Genomic DNA, 23,330 nt, shown 5'->3' with positions numbered 1-23,330 from the left:
TTTAAGATTATCTTGTAACACCAAAACTACACATCCCGTCATGCTACGCTTTGTTTGTTAAATTCTAGTAGGCAGAATTTATGAATGACGGTCGCTCCCGTCCAATTCCCATTCGAGCTATGCCACAACCTTCCCAAATAAGGTAAACAAATCTTCCAACACCAATTGAATCACTTGCATCTTAACAGAGGACTCCAGATGTAACGTTACTTTAAAGGAGTCCTTTGCAGTGTTAATGGTAGCATGTGACGACAACATTTACATTGATTTTATTTTAATAACAGTGCGTGACTGCGCTTGTTAAAATGATATGCGTTGACTACAAAAACAAAAACGCATCACATCTTATACACAAACAGAGAATAAACAATATATAATTATCTCATTGTCATCCATAAGGTTTCTTTTTAAGCTTTTGTGGCGTGCCTTGTTTTCAAGTCAGCTGAGACCACGATGGATGGTAGACAGGTACAACATATCCCAATATCCTTTGCTCTCAGAAAATCCCGCCTCGCGAGAATATGGGTTCCTCAGAAGAGAGTCTTTTTCAATAGTCTTGTTTTTGTTTTTATTTTGTTCACCGATGAAAAGTCGTTTATTTGACGTCTGCTTGTGAGTTGACGGATTTTACGTAAGTCGCTGTTTTTGCACAAGAGCTAAAAGCCAAACGCTGATAGAGAAGTTGGTTTCTTTTGTTTGCAGTTCTTGTTGTCGCCAGAGATGGGAATGCATCCGTAGCGGAGGAAGCAAACCGTGTCCAGCTAACTGTCCAAACAGATCTTCCTTTATCCACATATATCGGTCTTCAACAGCCTTTTACACTTAAACATGGGTTCAATACTGAGCAGGAGGATTGCTGGAGTTGAAGATATCGATATTCAAGCCAATTCGGCGTACAGATATCCTCCCAAATCAGGTAAAATGTCATTTAAGTAAAGTGTTGACAAACGTTAGCCTCATTACGAAGTCTAATGTAGTGTGCATTTTTACCATTTTTAGTGTCACTCATGGATTGTCACACAATTTTAATGTTTTTTGCATTCCATTTAAAATAAGTTATTTACTGAATGTCTAATTCTGCTTTTTAAATCTTCTTTGGCAGTGATTTAATATGTAGAAAATATATACTAATTTGATGTCCCCATGGAAGCATGAAAACATCATCCTGTGTCAACTTTGTTTAATGAACGCATCCATCCCAGATAATAATCTCCCTGATGGCTTTATTGCAGGAAATTATTTCACCAGCCATTTTTTCATGGGAGGAGAAAAGTTTGACACACCCCATCCAGAGGGATATCTCTTTGGAGAAAATATGGATTTGAATTTCCTAGGCAACAGACCTGTGCAGGTGACCAAATGTAAAGAGCTCAAAACTTTCAAGAGTTGGACACTTTATGTCATCCTCACACATACGTTTTTGCCCTGTTCTCCACAGTTTCCCTATGTGACCCCAGCGCCACATGAGCCTGTGAAGACGCTGAGGAGTTTGGTGAACATCAGGAAGGATTCTTTACGACTTGTCAGGTATATTCTGAATATAATTACGGCTTTAAGGGGCCGATGAGGATGCCACAATGTAGAATATATGCTGAAATAAGAGATAAATGTGTGGAGGTTTCACAACCAAGTTCTGTTTTTTTGATTTTTATATTTATATATATATATATATATATATATATATATATATATATATATATATATATATATATATTATATATATATATTTTTTTTTTTTTTTTTTTTTTTTTTTTGCAGGTATAAGGATGATTCTGACAGCACCCCAGAGGATACAGGAGATCCCAGACTCCTTTACGGTGTTGAATTCTGCTTTGATACTGATGCCAGAGTGGCTATTACATTATACTGTCAAGCCTTTGAGGAGTTTGCCAATGGGATGGCAATGTAAGCTTCCACTGAGTAGTACATTGGCTACAGTTTCTGCAGTTGAATGATGCTAAATCACTATGCTTGTTGTGTACACTTTTGTAACTAAGTGAGTTTCTTATAGAGGAAAAGGATTAGATGATAATTAGAAGTTTCCAAAGAAACATAACCCACTTGCATCTAGACAACAACTCTCCTGGCAACTTAATTAATTCCTTGAAAACAGTGGTACAATTAGCACTTGGTCTAAATACAAAAGATTAAGCCCTTTCACAATGGTCACTGTTTTAATGCACATTATTAGTAATTGACACCCTTAGGTATGCTGGAATGTGTTGGTTATAATCACTACAATTTTCTTTTGAAAGATACAGCCCCAAGAGCCCTTCAATGGTGTCTGAGACAGTCCATTATAAGGGAGGGATAAATCAGCAATTTTCTCTTCCTTCCTTCAAGATTGATTTCGCCAAATGGAAGCCTGAAGAGGTGGGATTTTCTAAGATTACGTTTCTTTAGATGCTTAGAGACTCATTTGCATTAGTGTCATGTGATGTGATGTTTTTTAAAAACTATTGTGAATAGTTAGGTGTCATGTATTTTGAGAATTAAACATTGAAATGTTTTTGTAGCTGAACTTTGATCTGGACAAAGGTGTTTTCCCTTTGGTGGTCCAAGCAATAGTGGATGAGGGAGATGGTTGGTGAAAAAAAAAAAAGATCATTAAAAATATATTCAGATAGAATTACATAATATCATTTCATACTGTTGTCTCACAAAACATTGTGTTTTCTGTTACAGATGTCACCGGGCATGCACATGTTCTCTTGGCAGCTTTTGAAAGGGTGTGTATTTCTTGAGATTTGTTTTCCGCTCAAGAATGTCAGCTGAAGGCTTGTATGCATTTGGTCATGTTTTGTAACACAGAGTAAGTCATTAACCAGGCAGGATTTTATAGAGTCAGGATGGTTTAGGGTTCATGGTTCACATGATCATGGAAAACCTGAAATGTGGAATTCGAAAATTGTGAATTGGTTGTTTTTTTTTTTTTTTTTTTTTTTTTCTTTTTGTTTTTTTCCAGGCTCATTAAAGTCATGGTCAGAAATTCATTGGTCGGTAAGTGTTGGTTTAATTGATGTTGTTTTTTATTTAGTTAGTTAGTCAAAATGGACTGAATAAACATAATTTAGCCTTGTTACGTAGAACAAAAGTTCCCACAGAAAGCATCATGAAGAGCCTGTGATGTTTTATACATTTTCATTAACACAGCATAATCAGATTAATACATTCAGATATGTTTTAAAGTAATGCATTGATCTGTTTTCATTGATTTAGGATCTATAAATTACTGGTGTTAATTATTTAAAAAATATCTTTCATTCAATTTGAATAACTTTTCTGATATAATGTTAAATGTTGTGTTTAAGGAGTATAGGAAAAAGTAAGTAAATAACAATTTTTTTTTCCCAGCATTGCTAATGTTAAGTATGGAAATGCGCACAGGTTTCTTCAATGGCTATTTTCCAATAAAATACAAGTGTATATTTGATCTCTCACATTCTTGGTGCACAAAAACTTTTACCTTACCAGCTTGTTCTGTTGTTTTTCTAATAGTAATGCTATATGTATATATATTCCCTCACTTACAGCATGTTGATGGCAGTTTCTCAGTGAAGCCTTTGAAACAAAAGCAAATCGTAAGTATTTTTGTGTCTCTTTATTAAATGTAAGAGTATCATTATTCAAAATATCAGTCTTCAATGTTTTATAATATATCAAAACATTTATGCATTTGTAAAAATAGGCCTTTGTAAAGGTAAATGAAAATATGCAGATGTATGTAAAAGCTGATAGAACACTGATGAAAATATTGTTTCAGAATAAATTGTTTGCACCACCAAAAATCTTAATGTGTGATACGGTGCATTGTCTTCTGATATGAAAACTTCACTGTATATTTTAGTAATAAATGTAATTTATTACAATGATTATATTTTGTTTTCTTTTTACGTTAAACACATTAAACATTATATATGTCATATAATGTGTATTTCCATTACAGGTTTAGGTCTTAAATTTCAAATAAGATGGTATTAAAAATGTGATTAAAAAAAAGTCTTAAATTTAACTTGTTCAAACATCTGAAGGAACCCTGCTTGAAGCAAAAGAACAATCTCATGTTCCAGTATATCTAGGATTGTGTTTCTTAATTGGATCCTTCATTAAACAGACAGATTGAAAGCTTTGATCCATCCACACTCATACATGCTCACCCACTGCACATGTATGGAAGCAGTGATCAGGCCATGTCGCTTTATGAAAAAGATAATGAGCATTTTGATCTGTGCTGTGATGTTTCCCATGTATCACATGCTCATCCTTTAGGTGGACCGTGTGAGCTATCTTCTGCAGGAGATTTACGGCATTGAAAACCGGAACAATCAGGAGACAAAGGTAAATCATGTCACTAGTACACCAGAGAATTTAGGGCAAATAAGATATGCACAACTGATAATACAATATCCATCCTGCCTTTTTCTGTTTCTGATTTCACGTACTATTTTACAGTGTTTTGTTTTGTCTTCTCTCTTCAGTCCACAGAGGATGAGAACAGTGACAGCAGCAGCGAGTGTGTGGTTTGTTTATCGGACCTGCGTGACACACTCATTCTCCCTTGCAGGCACCTGTGTCTGTGCAATGCCTGTGCTGACACACTGCGTTACCAGGCCAACAACTGCCCTATCTGCAGACTGCGTAAGTACTCATTAATCAACGCCTGAGCTTCCTGTATTGTTCCTCCATTATTATTCAGATTTGTTCCGCTAAATGAGCCGAACCTTTAAAGTGGGTATGGCCATACAGATAAAAGGCTGAGTGATCAGTTTTTAAATCTAATATGTACTGATTTACCATTGTGCTTTAATTACCCTTTTTATTCTTTGTTCTTAGTGATGAATAATCACTAGCGCATCACTGATCACTTGTGTAGTACAGATCATGTGACTGTTGAACAGTGCCATCTGCTGGGGGTGTCATGTACTAATGATTATTTGATTTAGCGTTTCTTCCCATTTGTGAAATACTGTAAGACATCAGGGCATTTTCAGTGGATTTATTTGTATCACAAAACACGTTTAAGTTTTTTTCAGAGAAATATTTCTGAAAAGAACACATTTCCTTGATGTGTCATTTAAAGGACTAGTTCACCCAAAAATTAACATTTGCTGAAAATGAACTGAAATTTAGATGAGTTCGTTTGTTCATCGGAACAGATTTGGAGAAATTTAGCATTACATCACTTGCTCACCAATAGATTCTCTGTAGTGATTGGGTGCCGTCAGAATCAGAGTTTGTAATGAATTCATCCTTAAGATGAATGTTGGTGCATTTTGATATGAAATTACAACAGCGGATGGATTTTTCACTGGCGAATTTGGATTATGGACTGGTATTTTGGCCAGAAGTGACAGTTTAAGCATCTTAATGATAAATTTATTAGATTTACTTCACAAGATATTAATTTGATGGACTGGAGTCGTGTTGATTATTTGTGGATTGCTGTAATGTTTTTATCAGCTGTTTGTCTCTTATTCTGACGGCACCCATTCACTGCAGTGAATCTATTGGTGAGCAAATGATCTAATTCAAATTTTCTCCAAATATGTTCTGACAAAAAAGCAAACTTATCTACATCTTTGGTGGCTATGAGTATATTCTCAGCAAATTTTCATTTTTGGGTGAACTATACCTTGAAGGAGAAGCATGTTAATAAGAAACTATATACAACAGGACTGTTGTGAGTTGGCCAAGCTTTAGTGTACTTGCATAAATAGTTTCTGCCCTATAGAACTTCTTCACTGAGAAAAAGTGCACTGATTTGCTTCAACAGTAAGACCAGCTGTGCAAATATTTACCCCCTTTTTTGTAGCCAAATGAATCTGGTTACTTTTAAGCTGCAGTGTGAAGATGCAGCACCTGTGTTTGTTTATGCACACTGCTCTTGTTTGTATCCCTTTTCCCCACCTGACCTTTTTTTCTTCTCTCACTGCCCCAGCATTCAGAGCCCTGCTCCAGATCCGAGCCGTGAGGAAGAAAACAGCTGCCACTCTCTCCCCAGTTTCCTTTAGCCCAGTGTTGTCCCAGAGCTCTGACCATACTGAGCATTCGGTAAAGTTCACACTCATACTTCATCCTTTACTCCAGTTTATTAACACATCATGGATCCTTTTCCACTGTGTTGCTACAGTAGTATTGATTTTGTCCAGTGGAATCATGTTTCGCATTTCACTCCAGTACAGTTATGAATGGTATTTCAGGTGTTCAGTGGCGTATGACCTCCTCATTTCAAACATCCAATGACAATTTTTTTAGATTTAGATTTTGTATGTATTTATGTATTTTTTTTTTTTTAAAGTAGTCTCTTCTCATCATTTATGCATTTATTTGTTCCAAAATACAGTAAAAACATTAATGTTCTGAAATATTACAATTTAAAATAAGTTTTTTTTTTCTGAATATATTTTAAAATATAGCATATTCAAATTATAGTATATGCTAATTCGGTGCTCAAGAAACATTTTTTTATTAGTAATGTTAAAAACAGTTTATTAATATTGTTTTGCAGATCTTTTTAAGATTGTTTGATATAAAGTACAAAATAACTTTAATTAATATTAACATTTAATAAAAAAATCTTTACTGTCATAACTCTTAAAACAAAACCTTCAAATTATTTTGCTTCTACATGGCAACAAGTCAGAAGTTTACTATGGACACAGATTGTTTTTTTTTTTTTTTTTTTTTTTTTTTTTTTTTTAAATCTCAGAATGCAGACAACATTCCTCCTGGCTATGAGCCTATCTCACTGCTGGAAGCTCTGAATGGGGTGCAACCCATGTCCCCTTCGATCCCATCAGCACCTCTCTATGAGGAGATCCAGTTTTCTGAGGATATGGGGGATCCTCTTAACCTGACTGGGCGGCAGCAGAGTGCAGAAACCACATCGATGAAGGGCAAAGGTAGCAAGTCACCAGATGGGTAAGTCTGTATTGTGAAAATACTCGCTCTGAAAATGCTCAAATAATGTTTTTGTTTTTTTCCAGTGATATGTGTCATGTTTCCAGGTCTACACGTTCTCCCTCATCCCCCATACAGGAGGAGGAAGATGAGGAGAAGATGTCAGAGCTCTCTGATGCCCAGTCTCAGTCTGTTCTGCCCTGTAGTCTCAGTCCCACTGAGGTCAGCCACTATCAATTTCGTCCCTGTACTTGTGAAATGATGCCCACAGACAAGCCAGTAATGGGTAACACTTTATTTTAAGGTGTTGTTACACATTACATGTACTTACTATAGTAATAACAGTTAATTATGCATAATTACAAGCAACTAACCCTAAACCTTAACCTTATAGAAGGGGTTCTCAACTCTGGCCCTCGAGGTCCACTTTCCTGCAGAGTTTAGCTCTAATCTTGATCAAACTCTTTCTAGTGAACTTGAACACCTTCATTAGCTTGTTCAGGTGTGTCTAATCAGGATTGGAGCTGAACTCTGTGGGAAAGTGGACCTTGAGGGCCAGAGTTGAGAACCCCTGCCCTATAGTACATGATTAAGTAGAGTAATAGTGCATTAATTTTACTTGGTACTGTGTAATTACGCTATAACAATGTCACCTTAAAATAAAGTGTAACCCAGTGAGCAAATGGTTTTCTTTTAACAGTGTACTTAAAGGCAAGCAGAAACTACTGTTTAACGAGCAGTTTTCATACTCTTGGTCTCGAAATAACCTGTTGGTGGTGTAAAAACTGTAGAATAGTTTTTAGTTTTATTAACAAATTTATTTCCTGTAAACGATCATTATGTTTGTGTGTGACTCATGGCACGGATGAGCCGACTGTGTAATTCCATGGACTAGTTTGCATAGTTCTGTGGGTTTTACATGGTTGCATACGACTGATAAAGAAATGCAAACTAGAAAACAACCTACACTGCTTATTTCCCACAACCTGAAAAAATAAATAAATAAGCAGCTCATCCTAATTTATTTCCCAACAGGCCACAGTAGAGGGTGTGTCCACCAAACCTGGCTTCCCAAATTCAGGTTTGCAAATTTGATGTGCAAATCAGCATTAAAATAAAGCATTTTATGAAAATGCTGCAAGTCTTCAAATAATATAGCCAGTGGCCATATATATATAATATGTACAGTATATATTATGTAATGTGTATATATACTGTATGTATTATGCATATATAGATTGACTTGCATCCTCTCAGGCTTTGGTTGTGATGCTGCTGTGTACAAGTGATGGAGAACAAACAATGCTAATCATGTCACGTTGGCAGGTTCAGAGAGCAGATCGCTGAGTGTGTCTGTGAGTGAAATCCTACAGGACTGCCACAGTGAGCGCAGCAGCCTGAGCCGGACAGAAAGTGACCCCTCAGCGGATCTGGCCCTGCCTGGTGAGCCGCTAACACACACTTAATTACTCACAACCCTGACACCCTTTGAGTCCTTTTTCAAAGGTGGGATATCTTTTACGCCCTGATAAACCTTTGTACTGTTGACTTTGAGAAAATGCAAAAGAGCAAAGTTGAAGAAAGCTAATTTTTCAGCATGTTTGGCAGAACTGATTCTGTGCTGTGTGAACCTTCTCAGTTATTGCTGCTTCCTTGCTCAGCAGTTCTACCAGTAAAGCCTCTCTTTAAAAATGTTTTTCTTCAGTCTTAAAAGGCATTTTTACAGTTCTCTTACAGTGTATTTTATATGCTTTCTACATAAAATTCTGCAAATATTTTCTCTGATAATTCGATTATGATTCTTGATATAAAATCATGAAATCTGAAATTTTATCCTAATTCTATTAGGTAATTTTAATTGGAAATAAATTCTTGAAAATGTTTCAGATACAAATGTGATTGGATTAAATGTTATTTTTTTGATTTGACAAGTTTTGTAATTAAATATAATTAAAAAAACAGTACACAGGATTAGTATTTTGAATAAGAAATTAATAGTTTATTATTATAGTATTGAAATGTAACTGCAGTAATTGAAATCAGTGTGTTGAATTTCATTTTATATATATATATATATATATATATATATATATATATATATATATATATATATATATATATATATATATATATATATGTATATATGTATATATATATATATATATATTAGGGCTGTCAAATGATTAATCACGATTAATCACATCCAAAATAAAAGTTTTGTTTACATAATATATGTATGTGTACAGGGTATATTTATTATGTATATATAAATACACACACATAAATTGTATATTTAGAAAATATTTACATGTATATACATTTATATATTTATATTCTTATATTTTATATTATATATAAATATATTTAATATATAAACATAACATATTCTTCTTAAATATATACATGCATGTGTGTGTATTTATATATACATATTAAATATATATACAGTATACACACGTATATTATATAAACAAAACTTTTATTTTGTATGTGATTAATCGTGATTAATCATTGACAGCCCTAATATATATATATATATTTGCATTTAACTAAGAAGAATATATCTTGTGCTATAGTCCATTTTCACCACATAAACAGTTGAAATTATGAGATACTAAGTCATTATTGTAAGTCAAACTTATAAAATACTAGGTCATTATGACTAAAACATGATTTGTGTTCATTTCAATTTAAACTTTTAATCTTAATAATATAGTAGCCCATAATTTTGATTTATAATTTACCAAAGCATGATATTTTTTCCTCCTTATGTGGCTTAAATGGGCTTCCATACTGGTTCTGTGTGTCTGATGCATGTCTAATGCTGTGCTGTCTCTTTCTTACTCTAACTCGGCTTGCTGTTAACACACACAGCGTCTGAGTCATGGTCCACAGCTGTAGAGGAGTGTTGACTCTGGTAGGTCACCAATGTCATGAATATTTCACTCTTTTTACTGGTTTTCCCTTTTTCTACCAGTCGCTTTGTAAGAGTCAGTTATTTAGAATAGTAATCACATGCAAACACAATTATATTACCACAAGTTTGGACACGTTTTCATACTATATGTCCATGATATATGAAAACATTTTTCATTGAAGAATATTCATATCTAAGCCCAGCTGGCCTGCAAAACTAATTTTAACCATAAGCCCTTTTAATCAAAAGATCTTGAGAAAAATCAGTTCAGTCAAGTGAATATTCTCCTCCATTCTCACTTCACCTTTATTCACTCTTCCTCAGGGTCATCAGAGTCTATAGAAAGCCTGAAGAGTCAGAGCACTAGCAGCTCCAGTCAGCCCCTGCTCTGCCTCCCCAGCACCCTACGCATGGAAGATGAGCGGCTCACTTCATAAACGCCCCTGCTGTGCCAGTTTCATCAAGCCACTGTTTCAATCTCTACTACGCAAATCAAACTATTCCCATTCCAGCACACTATTGTTCAGGAATGCTACCCTGTCTCAATTAAGACAATTACTTCTTGAGTAGCACAATCAAAATTGTGCATTAAAGAGTCCAAGACATTTCACGGTGTAGTAGAAACACTGCACAGAATTCTAACACACTAAAACTTTAAAAAGAATCATTATTTATAAGACGGTCATAGCTTTTGCTATGAGAGTTTAGAAATTTTGAATGACTCGAAATCTTTTAATGGATGCCCAATCTCTTTGACTTCTGCAGCTTCATGGTGAATTATGACTGTGCTTATTGTTTTTTTTTTAATTTTTTTTATAATGACTAAGTGCATCAGATTGCAGTATGATACGGACGCATAGTATAATCAGTTATCCAGTTGACGTTATAATCTATGTCTGTATCTTATATATTTGTTTTGTGCCTTATAGTACTGTGTGGCTGTCCCTTCATGTTGAAACATACAAAGTGGGAAGCTGTAGCACTTCTTGAAGCTTTAATAAATAGTTTATAGAGGGATCTGCAATCATTTACAGTGACATATCTGATGCTTTTTAGTGAATTCACTGCTGCTTATCTACGTAAAGCACCTTTAAAAGTTATGTATATTTGTATGTAGTCAGATTGTTTTATCATAAAGTGTTGTGCACACATTTGAGTCACTGTGGTTATTTATTTTAAGGCGTACATTTTATGAAGTTATTGATGATGCTGCTGTTCTGGCATAAACCCTAATTCCAATAAATACACGAAAGAAATATAAAATTGAAGCCAAGCTTAATTACTAATAACACCATAAATAGATGATATCAATAATATAAAAATTAGAAAGACATCTAAGTGCTGTTCATTGAACTTTGTATCCATCAAAGAATCCTAAAATATATTTTCCACAAACATATTTAGTAAAACTGTTTTAATCATTGATAATAATTGACCACCAAAATAGCATGTTAGAATAATTTCTAATGTAAACCGATAATTTTGTGACTGAAGACTCAAGTAGTGGCTGCTAAAAAAAAAATTCCACGGGTTTGGAAATTAGACAAAACAGATATCAGCTGAGCATATTGTAGTGAGAAGACCATATTTAGCCAGATGATGGCAGTGTATTCACTGTTTTATAAATACGTTCACGCACTTATCAGACGAAACGGCTGTAGTTTCTCCTATCACCTGAAATATTTTACTAAAATGCAGAGCCCAACTTTGAGTGGGTTTAATAAGCTTAACGGCTGTATGCTGGACAATGCGGTGTGTAAGCCAATGCTTTGACTGTGTGACGAGAGGGCAGAGGTCTCCTGCGGCGGGATGAGTGGCGCGCACCTTTTATTGCACTTCACTCTTTTCATTTTGTGCGCCTTTCTTAAACTCTTGGCGCGCGCGCATCGTTTATTATTACCAACGACTTTTTAACTACTCACTTCAGACATCATGAAGCAACGTTAAAAGGAAAATTGATGTCGAGAAAGAATTTTAAAAATGATGATGCTGATAATGATGATAAATAAAACGCAAAAAAATATTAATGTTTCACTTTATGGGCTGCATTTAAATTAGGAAATATGTGTCAGTTCAAAAAAAGTGTTTAAAAAAACAATGCTTAATTGAACCGTTTAATAAATTGCTATAATTGCAAGAAAATGAGCACCTGTCACATTTTGCGCGGATGTGTGGTTGAACGCATTGCTCGCGAGGGACAATGACATGTTGAACTCTGGAGCTCTCAACCAATCAGAACGCGTCAACATTTAAAGGGCTATTAAGAGACAGGCTAAACGGCAGAGCGCAAAGCCTACATCTCATTTCTCTCGTATTCACTCGCTTGCGAAAACGTAAATGTGTTACTACATGGCTTTCTTAAAGACAGGATTGGAATGATACTTTTACACAGTCGATAACAGGGCATGTGTGCTTTTGTGGATCTGCTGCACTTGTTGCACTGAGGCGAACGGGCTGAATCTAACGGACTGAGAGATATTCACCGTTACGGGTCAAACCGAAAGGTCTTCGGCGCGTTTTCATTTCGCAGGTAGGCATTTGATTTGAGGGATTTCGTCTGCCTAACCTTGTGGTGGATTATACGCTTACAAAATACACACTGGTAAATTTTTATTAACTGTTATTTTTGAAATTTCAAGCAACGCTGTCTGTTTTACAGATCTGTTTCTTCAAAAACACTAAATCGTGCCCATGATGCCAGTGTTAGTGAGTCCCGAGATAGCGACTAAATTCAAGGAGAAATGGATGATGCTTCATCCGGAGGACCAGGACAATGTCAGCGGCTCTGTTCACTTTGACGACAGTCTCACCAGTCTGCACTGGCTGCAGAACTTCTCCATCCTCAGTGCCAATCCTGAGCGAACTCCCAGCTCCGGCTGCCATCCGCAACACCTCTTCTACAACAAAAACCAGCAGGGGGGCACCGACTCGCCCTCCAGCCCACCTGCTGGAGATACCGCCGCCACAGGGATGCCACAAACACCTGGGAATCCCACAACGTCCTGCAGCAGTTTGGCAAATTCATACGCGCACCAGCAAGCGGGACACTACATAACGGCGCAAACAAATCTGTCAGAGGAAATAGACTATAAAACAAACCGCCATGTGAAGCCTCCCTATTCATATGCCACTCTGATTTGCATGGCGATGCAAGCTAGTAACAAAACCAAAATCACTCTGTCAGCCATATACAGCTGGATCACGGAGAATTTCTGTTATTACAGATACGCGGAGCCAAGTTGGCAGGTAACTTCACCTATTTATCTTTGAGAATCACTTAAGTTTTTTTTTCTTTCTGCATTGAAATGCAGTATCTTTAGATTTTTGAAATAGAGAAAGAAAAACAGCATTTATTTATTTATTTATTTATTTATTTAGTGAAACAGGTGCACCTGCCATTATACGATCCCTCTTAACGATTCAGGTTTCTTAACGGTGCTTTTAACGATATTTTTAGTACTTTTGTGGGGAAAAAGAAATACAAATCTTTTTGTTAAAATTATCTTATTCAGTCTCTTGCTAAACAAGTTAATTTCAGATATTCATTTTAAATTTCAGTTTTCCAGACCAGATATAACAATGTTAATGCATCTCTTATAAGAAGTGTTTACTTTTTAAACCTTTTGAATTAAACATAAAAATAATAACTTGCTGTTCAATTCGTTCAATTTCAAGGTTTATGATTCACTAAAATAGAGTCATGTTCGGGATTCAGACCCCACTTGTATGACAGTATGTTTCTGATTCACTAAAAAAGAACCGGCTCATAAGAGTCATTCGTTAGATAATCGTACTACATTTACATATCTGTATGTTTCTGATTCACTGAAAAGAACCGGTTCATAAGAGTCAGTAGTTCTGCACTCACACTACACTTATAGCTCTGTATATTTCAGATTCTCACTATAAAGAACCATTTCAGTCATTTGTTTGGTAATCGAACTACCCCTCTGTATATTTCACTGTATGTTTCTTATTTTTCTGAAGAGTCATTCATTCGTAAGTCAAATTGACACTATTAATTGGTGTTTGTTGATACAGCAGTACCAAAACAGGCCTGTGCACTCATCTATAGTTAAGGTAGGGTGACTGATGATGGAAGCTGAGACCACTATACCCAAGAGCACTAGGTTTCCTGAGTCCTCCTTCCATAATGAGGGATCCTTAAGGGAGCCACTGATCATGAGAAACAAGGAGCGCTGCATTACTAGAGAGCGTCGGCCTTATTCACCACGTTTCATCTCCTGTACACGCAACATTCCCCTCCCCCATTTGTCTCTGTCACACACACAGTGAGCCAATGAAATAGGACACCTCTACCTGTTGCACAGTGGGATTTATATAGGGACCTTTATGCGTGCTGTCTAGTGCGGTTACTAGAAGTTATTGCATTTATATTCTACACTCTAACAAAAATGTTGGCTTTGTATTCAAACAGCTCAATTAAATTTGCGTAATAAATTTTTTTTTCAATTTAAATATAAATATAAAAAAACTGCTATCCCTATTTTTAACTCATAAATAAACAGATTTTTCTCCTTTTCTTTTAGAATTCAATCCGCCATAACTTGTCCCTGAACAAGTGCTTCATGAAAGTGCCCAGGCAGAAAGACGAGCCAGGAAAAGGAGGCTTTTGGCAAATCGACCCGCAGTATGCTGACATGTTTGTCAATGGCGTTTTCAAACGCCGCCGAATGCCTGCCACAAACTTCAATACCCAAAGACAGAGCAAAATGTTATCCTCTCCCAGCTCTTCATACGGCTCTCAGTGCAATCAGACTGGCCAACAAATGGGAATGGTCCACTTCCAAGGACCTGTCCCAGGAAACAAACGCAAGCAAGTCTTCCCCAAACGAGGCAGCAAGCTGGCCAGAGTCTCCAAGAGCCCTCTGTTAACCACCGACATCAAAACTTCAGACATATTGAGAGGAGATTTTGACCTGGCATCTGTTTTTGACGATGTGCTAAGTGGGAATGACAGCACGTTTGAGGATTTGGATATCAACACAGCACTGAGCTCGCTGGGATGCGAGATGGAGCTATCTTCACAGAACCAGCACGGGCCTGGCTACAGAAATGAGGACGAACAGGCTTGTGCTTACCTAGAGGCGAACGGCATGATGGGATGCAACATGGAGGACTTTCACCAACAGCACCACCAGCAGGTACAGGTCCACCCGCAATATTACGAGGGAATGTTCACAGATCAGGTCCACCAGCATCAGCAGCACCCTTGGGAGATTAAAGAGGAAGTCCAAGCCATCCCACTTACCTTAGATCATGGCTATGGGCTTTGTGAGGGATTCTTCTCTGAGATGCAACTCTGGGAAAGAGCAGAGTCATATCTGTGAACATGTCTGAATACATATGCACTGTCTTTGCTCGTCTGAAGACCTGTTGACTTTTGTTTTGCTACATTAGCATGAAGAATTACTGAGGATGTGAGAGGTTATATGTAATTATTCTTTGTACTTCTTTTGCATTTTGTAAGAACATATACTGATTCATTTATAATTACTCTTGATCTTTGAATTCTTGATTTTTTATTATTATTTTTTTTTTTTTTTTGTTGGAAATTTTCTTAAGATGGATAAATATTGTTGTGGGACAAATGTAGTTATTTAGGATATTGACATTTTGTTCCTTGTTGATTAATCAATCTAATATATCAATTTTAGTTTACTTGATATTTTAGGCAATGTCATGCTTTATATAATTCTAACAAAAAAATAAATAAAAAATATAAATCACATATTTGAGAGAAAAGGGATGCAACAAGCCAAAGTGCTTCACTAAAATCACTTCCAGAGACAAAATAACTCAGCACAAGCACTTTGAAACATTAGCTCAGTTTGTTGCCCAGTGATTTAGACTCATAATTTATTTTCTCCCTTTTATGATAATCTCAAAGTGTCCCACAAGTGCTCTCCTACATTTCAAAATGTAATGCATTAGTCTCAGATTTAGCATGAATTGTGGGTGGCAGTCTTACAAGGCAATGACTGTTCTAGAAGTATACTTGTATCGATTCTTTAAGAAATGGATTAAACATGCAACGTGAAACAAAATAGATTCTGTACTTGAATAAAAAGATCAATCTGTACAACTTTTTTCAGTGGATAGCTTTTGATTTTTGCATTTGATGAGTTCTTTATATAGATATTAAATAAATTTACATTGCTTCCATAGAATGTTTGCGTTTTCAAAAAAAAAAAAATATGTTCCTCAAAATTCCACATACAAGTTAATAAACAACATTCTTTGTTTGTTTAAAGCCATAATGAGATTAAGCAAACTCTATATGTTTAAAAATATTTATGGCCATTGTGGTACTTATATTTATAATTCGGATTTGATCAGTTTTCATTCAAAAGCACACACCTCAATAAGTTCTTCACGGACCATAAGTTTGTGTTCTCTAGAATTTAGCCGATCAATTTCAAGGCAAAGATTTTACCATTTCCCATTAAATTCCCATTGAATAGCTAGCTGGATATTAAGGCTGTATTTTGATTTGTTCTGCTCATTTCAGTTCCTCCTAAGTATGTCACAAAAAATAACAAAAAAATCTCTCCTTCATACCTCTTACACTCAAACGGGAATCCATCTTGTCCCTTTACACCCTTTATGGTTTGATTATTGACACAGTTGATACAGTAAAATCATGCCCAGATTGGCCTGCATTTCTCTTTACATTAGCATGAGGTGTCAAAGAGTGTCAAGCGTGTCTAAATTGACAGTCACTGGCATATAGGCTGGTCCTATACATTGACAATGGTTTAGTATAGTCAAAATCCCTTAAGGGTATTCAGTAGTCTTTGGTATTATAGTATGTATAATAGTTTGCATTGTCCCTTGCTTTTGGATGGCCATATTTGTTTAAAACAATGGAAGGCGTTCAGTTGGAGCAGTCAAAGACAAAATAGGCAAGAAATGCTTGTTTTAGTTACTTGTGTTTTATTTTCTTTCAAGTTAATTTCCTTTCTGTGCCTCCCACCTTGAATAATCCAGCTGACTTGAATATCTGTGGAAATCCACTGCATTTGAGGCAAAAAAATAATACTTTCACACTTAAAATCTCTTTTTAATGAAAAAGAAAAAAGGAAAGGGAGGATTAGCTGATTTCATCGGCTCTGCCTCCTTCTGTTGGAGGTCATGTGTAGAGACCCTTCTGAATCTGTGGAGTAATTCACATTCCTTGAACATCGAGGAAAAGCAGGAATGGTAATCCCAACTAGCTATGCCCCACAATGCCATGGTCACGGCAAGGACATATATTCATACACATACTGTACATACATCCAGTGACCAGTAAGTGAACCTCTGCAGTTCACGTATTCTGTTTTCACCACAAAAGCACGCTTCGAGTCTCTGCGGACATGACAGAGGTGACTTAGTGCCAGGACTGTGGTGTAGGCAGGGTGAGAGGGGAGGTGTGGGGGCGAGATGCCTCATGCTTCTCAGGGGATGGGTTTTTGTGGAGGAGGGATGGGAGAACTCCTTGACGCTGGAGATAACATTATCTCCCCAGAGGCAGAGACTCCTGCCTTTAGTTACACGGGTGCTGTCGCCACTCCGGCCCACATACAGACCTGTCAGCTGGAACAAGGACGGCTGTCACGGCGGGGCATCACCACACTGCTTTATGTCCCCCGGGCACTGCTGGCAGCCCCTGATTACAGGTGTTATGTGAGATGTGTCAGCCATTCTGCTGGAAAAGTCAGCAAAACACTGGAGTCAGCACTCAGTGTGTGTATTTTTCAAAGGAAAGCAAATGATGTGATGTGTGACCCATACTTGGAATTTCATCTTTTGTTGATCCTGGATCAACATTACTGTCCAAAAATACAGACTTAACCCAATCCCTACCCCAAAACCTAACCTTACCCATAATTTATTCCTAAAATCAGAGGGAAATGATAGCTGATTAACAAGGGTGTAGAAGCACCTAATCCCCTGATTGTAAGCATAAAACTGACATTTCCTGAAAAGTTATCTCTCGATTCTGATTGGTTGATTGGAATGATGTTCCAGGATCAACAAGGATGTTGATCCAGGAACATGTTGTATTTGGTCAATCACGCTCATCATTTTTCACCCTGAAACCTACTTGAAAATCTTGTAGTTAGATTATATCAAATTTATGTTTTGGTCAATGACATGGCACTTTTTTTTTTAATCTATTAATTTATTCAGCAATTCATTAAATGACACATAAAATGACACAAATACTCTTCTGGGTTTAATTTTTGTATAAAAGGGATAGTTCACACAAACATCATAAATCATAGGCATAGATATGTATGCATATCTATGATCTTAGGTGTGTATGACTTTATTCTTTCAGACGAATACAATCAGAGTTACGCTGCGCCAGCGTCCTATGTCATCAGCCGGAATGCAACTCTCTCACGTATGTATTTGTAAAGATTTAAGTATGGCTATTTATCTTTAAAAAATGCATTGATTCACTTCAGGAGGCCTTTATTAAACCCCTTGGGCCGTGTGGGATACTTTTTTATGATGGATTGGCACAGTTTACTGGTCTTCTATTGGACTATTGAATATCACCCATTCACTGCCATTATAAAGCTTGGAAGAGCCAGGACATTTTTAAATATAACTCCGATTGTATTCACCTGAAAGAAGAAAGTCTTATACACCTAAGATGCCTTGAGGGTGAGTAAATTATGGGGTAATTTGTATTTTTGGGTGAACTATCCCTTTAAAATTTAATTTCATAGTGTTATCCCTAGTGAAAAAAAAATACTTAAATGTGTTTGAAATACATTTATTTAATGCTAAGTATACTACAAATAAATGTTTATATTTATGTACCTAATAAAATGTCCTGTGATTGTACTTTTAGTATACTAAACTGGTATGGTTTAATTATGGTATGTTGGATTGGAACTAATTTTTTTGTTATTGATGTTTTTTGTGAGGTAGTTGTTATGTAGTGTTGTTTATTTTATTATTTTTTTTTGTTGTGATGTGGAACTATTGCAAGTATACTTCAGGTACACTTAAAATTTTTGCATTTAAAGTCTGATATTATTCAAAGATCATACAATACTCATCAAATTGACATTAAAACAAATTTTAGAATTAATATTAGGAAAAGGGCATTGTGCACAAGTAATATGCCAAGTAAAGTTTAATTATAATTTTTATATCAGGAAGTCTCAAGTTATTCTTCAGTAAATATGTTATTAGATTTGAACTATACTTAATATGAAATAAATGTATTTTAAATATATTACTTTTTTACTAGGGATGGGGGGCAAAAAGTCCTGTCCTGACATCACCATAAAGACTAAAAAAGCTTTATTAAAAAGATTGCTTTAAGATTTAAAAAAAAAAAAAAGCTTTCAAAGTTTAAGTAATTTGGGATAATCTTTTATGATTATTGCTTAAAGAAAAAAAAATTGTTATGTCTGTTGGCCACCAAATCAAAGTCGTGTGGTTGAATGAACAAGCAGTTGAACATGCAACAAAGAAAATATGATCATAGACTTCAATAAATCTTTTAAAAAATCAGAAAATTCAGCCCATTCAGCAAGATAAAGTATAAACAAATATAAATAAAATCATGATGTTACATTAGTTCTAGATTTGGCTAAATGTAGTAGGAAAGAGCCATTTGTTTCATTTTGTCTACCTTTCAGAAAGGAGAAATATATTACCTAACATTCTACCGACTTTCTCACACTGAAGAATCTTTATATTAGTTTGGATAGATAAGTCACACACACATACAGTATACTCACATGAGGGCTATATAGCATAACTGCTTAATTTGTTGTATCTTCGCAAAAAGTCAAGTATATTTTCACCCAGCTCTGTCTATTAAATGAGACTAGAAAGCATGAGGATATTAACACCATGATTTTCTGTAAAGCTGCTTTGAAACAATGTATATTGTGAAAAGTACTATACAAATCAATTCGATTTGACATGAAGGTATCATGAACTTCATGAATTTCTTTCATACATTCAAAGCTTGCAGGGACATTTTTTTCTGTTAATATCACTGCCTTTTCATGGGTCACAGATGTAGCCAATGAACAGTTGGAATACAAAGAGCCCCATAGTGATTGTGAGTCGTTATGGCTAATCTTATTTAAAGCTTTACTTAACTAAACAAACCCTTTCATTCCAGGCTGGATTGGCCAGTGGTTGCCAACAGAACAAGGTTAAAGGGCAAAGGTAATAAAATGACTCTTATCTCACTGAACTACAGAGCAGTTAGTGGAATAATATTTTCTGATAGATCTATATCAATGTGTCTTTATCATAAAAACCAACATAATGTTGTCATCATGAGTGTAAAAACATCTTTATGGAGCTTTCTATAGAATCAGAATTTGAAAATATTGTTCAGAGTTAGAAGATTAGCATTAGAATGTAAGATGTCAGCATTAGAATGTTTTTTTTTTAATGTTTTTGAAAGAAGTCTCCTATGCTTACCAGGGCTGGATTTATTTGATCAAAAATACATTAAAAAGTAATATTGTGAAATATTACTACAACTTAAAATAAATATGTTTTAATATATTCTTGATCAAATAAATGCAGGCATGGGGAGCATAAAAGACTTCTTTTAAAAACATTTAAAATTTAAATTATTCTGAACATGTAAACAATATTTTTAATGCTATTTTGCTTTTCTATTCTGCTTGTGAATTAAAACATTTTAAAATAAAGATGCTGTGTTCGGTCTTCACATCCAGCAGCAAAACCAGTTAAGAAAATGAAACAAAATGTACCATTTTACAATCAGTAAAAACTCGTGATTTCATTTGAAACAGCCCAGTTTTGCTGTCGCTACATCACTACTACAATTGCCAGCTTTATTTTATGCTTCTTGATGTGCTAATTTTATTGATTGTGTGGAAACCCAAAATAGACACAAGTCGCAATAAACTGCTATTCTGCGCTGTTTACGTCTCTTTGGGATGAGGCCTTTTCACTGATGTCTAAACGAATGGAGATGCTATTAAGGGACACTTCAGAAGAGGTGAAGAGCCCATTCAGAGGCCGCCTTGCATGCAGATATTGAATAGCCTTATTTTGTCTCCTAAATATGTCAGTATACAGATATGATAAAAATGTAGATTTACCTTACTCAATGACAATTTAACTAGGGAGAAATAATCCCTGATCAATGTCTGATGCGATTGCATTATGAAGACATAGTGTCATATTTCCCTCTAAAATGTTGTGGTGAGATTTCACTGGTTATTGGCTGTGGAGGTCATATGAAATGATTTATAGTATCGATTTATCTTAACTGTGCTTAAATTCATGCAGCAGACAGAAAGAGCATTTCCCAAATGCAGCGTACCAAAAATATGGCTCGCTGGGTACGAGCCATAGCCGTGATTGGAATGCAGAATTAGTCAACACAGTCCTCCTAAATGTCACTCCTGCCTGCTCCTTTCATTTCTTCTCCATATCCTTTGTGGGTTGCTATAAAGCATGGTGCAGGCCCAGGACGAGTTGGCAGGGTGGCTGGTGAAAAGCATTCCTCAGGGGTTTCTTAGATCTCTGTGGCTGAGCGAGAGAGAGCAGCCAGAGGGCAGAGTGTCGGGACGCCCAGAACCAGAGGCAGTGCCCTGGAGCCCGGCCACACACACACTGTCCCATGCCAGCCAGCAAAGAGAAAAAACAAATGCAGTGCCATTCTCTGAATCTTTTACCACCTAACCAGCTCACTCAGACTCCATTTATATGGAGTTATATGGAAATATTTTGTGTCTCTAGTTTGAGGATACAGAATTGTGAATTATTATGGTATCACTAAGAGTTGTGTTGATATCTTTGTGTCCTATTAAAGGGATAGTTCACTGAAAATCGAAAATTACTCATCCTCTATGTCATTCCAAACCCCATTTGACCTTCTATTCTGTGGAACACAAAAGGAGATGTTTTGAAGAATGTTTGCACTGCTCTTTTCCATACATTGAAAGTGGACCTCGGAAAAAACACCACAGAATGAGAGAAACATACTCACTAAAAAGAAATTAAAATATTGGTTGAAAAATAAAGTATCAGGGATTCCCACCACTTGACATTTTACAAGCTGAACAAACCTTACCTGGTTATGAAAAGATTAAACCTGATATTTATTTTGAGCTTCACACGCTGTCAGGTTCTGCTCCTCTCCATGATATAATATCCATTTTGTTTTTTGTTTTTTTTTTCTTTCCTGCATGGCTGCATCCAAAATACTCTCATCCGGGTATATTTCACCTACTGTTTTATGAATTGATGCAGCCCATGTTTCTACATGTTGGTTGCATCCCATGACTGATTTTGCAGACCAAATATTTTCAAATATTCATATTTATTTATTTATTAAAAATAGCTTATTATTCCAAATTACTTTTTTTTTCTTTTTCAAAAGCTGTATATCTCTTCATTTAATAATTTTAATGAAGATTTTTTTTCTTCATTAAATCAAGGTAGAGATCATATGGAATTAATACAGTAATTAAAAATATGCTCATCAGAGAAGAGTTACGGGATAGATGGGACAGAAAAAATGAGTGTCATGTAATTGACCCAAGTCCTTTTTTGTTTTTGGAATAAAGTTATGAGAGTTTGAAATGACAAGCCTGAATAAAAATTGAGTTTTATTTTTAGGAGAACTAGTTTCTACAGCTATATCAAGTTCCACTACGCCTTTGTCTGTTAGCATGGTCCAGTTTACCTTTCTGCCATTTCCAACCCTTTCTTTGTGTTTTATCTGTATCTTACATGATTAGCTGTGCTAACTTGTGCGCTCTCGTATGTAGCACTTTTAAACTGCTCTCATCCTATTCTCATTAAAGCCAGCTGCATGTCATTGCTTCTCCTTAATCACATACTGCAATGATCTGGTCTCCATCACCTGCCTGCTGGTTTGGCCCTGTTCAAACTCTCTCCTCCTACACTGTCTGGGCGAGTGGGCCGGGAGCAAATCTCATTTGCTTTAGCACTCACACTAAATCAGTGAGAGAAATAGCACCTGATTGCATAAGCATGACTCTACATGGGGAAATGTGAGCCTCAGTCTCCGACACCTCTGTCGAACGTGTTGCTTCTCTTCTTCATAATTGATGACCGACCCGCGCATTGCGTGTACGGGCTCCGTGCCGAGATGAGGTGTCCAGAAGCTTAAATGAGCTTGAACTTGACACTTGGCTCAGAGCTAAAGCCCACAATGTATTGTGTCTCCTTCGAGTCCAGCTAATTGAGTGCAGTTATTGTTGTGTAGCTTTTTGACCGGGAAAAGTTGCAACGCTTTTTTGTGTGAATGTCTGTCATTTGGTGGTGTTTTTAAAAACTGTTTATCTCAAAATTTTATATAATGTTCCTACATTTATCTACTTGAAACTAAAGCCATTTTGAAATCTATAACATATTCCCAAACTGTAAATTAATGTAGTGTATTTTGTTAATCACATTTTCAAAATTATTATTATAATTCCCTAACTACACCCCATTGCATTCTAATTAATAAAAACAG

General features: G+C 35.9%; 2 protein-coding genes across 7 annotated transcripts; both read left to right on the top strand.

The window, feature by feature from the left end:
• Positions 1-6: 6 nt before the first annotated feature.
• LOC109099553 (probable E3 ubiquitin-protein ligase MGRN1) lies at positions 7-10,966 on the top strand. 6 transcript variants are annotated; one of them, XM_042767487.1, is made up of 18 exons: positions 477-612; positions 703-916; positions 1,233-1,351; positions 1,439-1,527; positions 1,759-1,905; positions 2,256-2,373; positions 2,517-2,583; positions 2,686-2,729; positions 3,534-3,581; positions 4,270-4,338; positions 4,479-4,638; positions 5,939-6,051; positions 6,710-6,921; positions 7,008-7,122; positions 7,936-7,981; positions 8,227-8,343; positions 9,775-9,817; positions 10,142-10,966. In XM_042767487.1, the coding sequence occupies exons 2-17, from the start codon at positions 829-831 to the stop codon at positions 9,810-9,812; spliced, it is 1,590 nt and encodes a 529-aa protein (XP_042623421.1). In that variant the 5' UTR covers positions 477-612; positions 703-828; the 3' UTR covers positions 9,813-9,817; positions 10,142-10,966. The 6 variants fall into 6 exon arrangements, with proteins under 6 accessions (XP_042623419.1, XP_042623420.1, XP_042623421.1 ...); XM_042767485.1 differs by lacking the exons at positions 477-612; positions 9,775-9,817 and adding an exon at positions 7-142; XM_042767486.1 differs by lacking the exons at positions 477-612; positions 9,775-9,817 and adding an exon at positions 451-468.
• Positions 10,967-11,885: 919 nt separating this feature from the next.
• foxj1b (forkhead box J1b) lies at positions 11,886-15,920 on the top strand. Its single transcript, XM_019113065.2, has 3 exons — positions 11,886-12,347; positions 12,477-13,063; positions 14,368-15,920. The coding sequence occupies exons 2-3, from the start codon at positions 12,509-12,511 to the stop codon at positions 15,166-15,168; spliced, it is 1,356 nt and encodes a 451-aa protein (XP_018968610.1). The 5' UTR covers positions 11,886-12,347; positions 12,477-12,508; the 3' UTR covers positions 15,169-15,920.
• Positions 15,921-23,330: the final 7,410 nt, after the last annotated feature.

Source organism: Cyprinus carpio, chromosome A12 (assembly GCF_018340385.1).
Source record: "Cyprinus carpio isolate SPL01 chromosome A12, ASM1834038v1, whole genome shotgun sequence".
NCBI classification, from domain to species: Eukaryota; Metazoa; Chordata; class Actinopteri; order Cypriniformes; family Cyprinidae; genus Cyprinus; species Cyprinus carpio.
Note: the sequence above shows the minus strand (reverse complement) of the source record. Positions and strands in the feature narration are given on the sequence as shown.

Coding starts and splice junctions, on each gene's coding strand:
- LOC109099553 (XM_042767485.1), top strand. CDS start 829: ATGGGTTCAATACTGAGCAGGAGGATTGCTGGAGTTGAAGATATCGAT. Junction 2,374..2,516: donor CCAAATGGAAGCCTGAAGAG/GTGGGATTTTCT, acceptor ATGTTTTTGTAG/CTGAACTTTGATCTGGACAA. Junction 3,582..4,269: donor CTTTGAAACAAAAGCAAATC/GTAAGTATTTTT, acceptor CTCATCCTTTAG/GTGGACCGTGTGAGCTATCT.
- foxj1b (XM_019113065.2), top strand. CDS start 12,509: ATGATGCCAGTGTTAGTGAGTCCCGAGATAGCGACTAAATTCAAGGAG. Junction 13,064..14,367: donor ACGCGGAGCCAAGTTGGCAG/GTAACTTCACCT, acceptor CTTTTCTTTTAG/AATTCAATCCGCCATAACTT.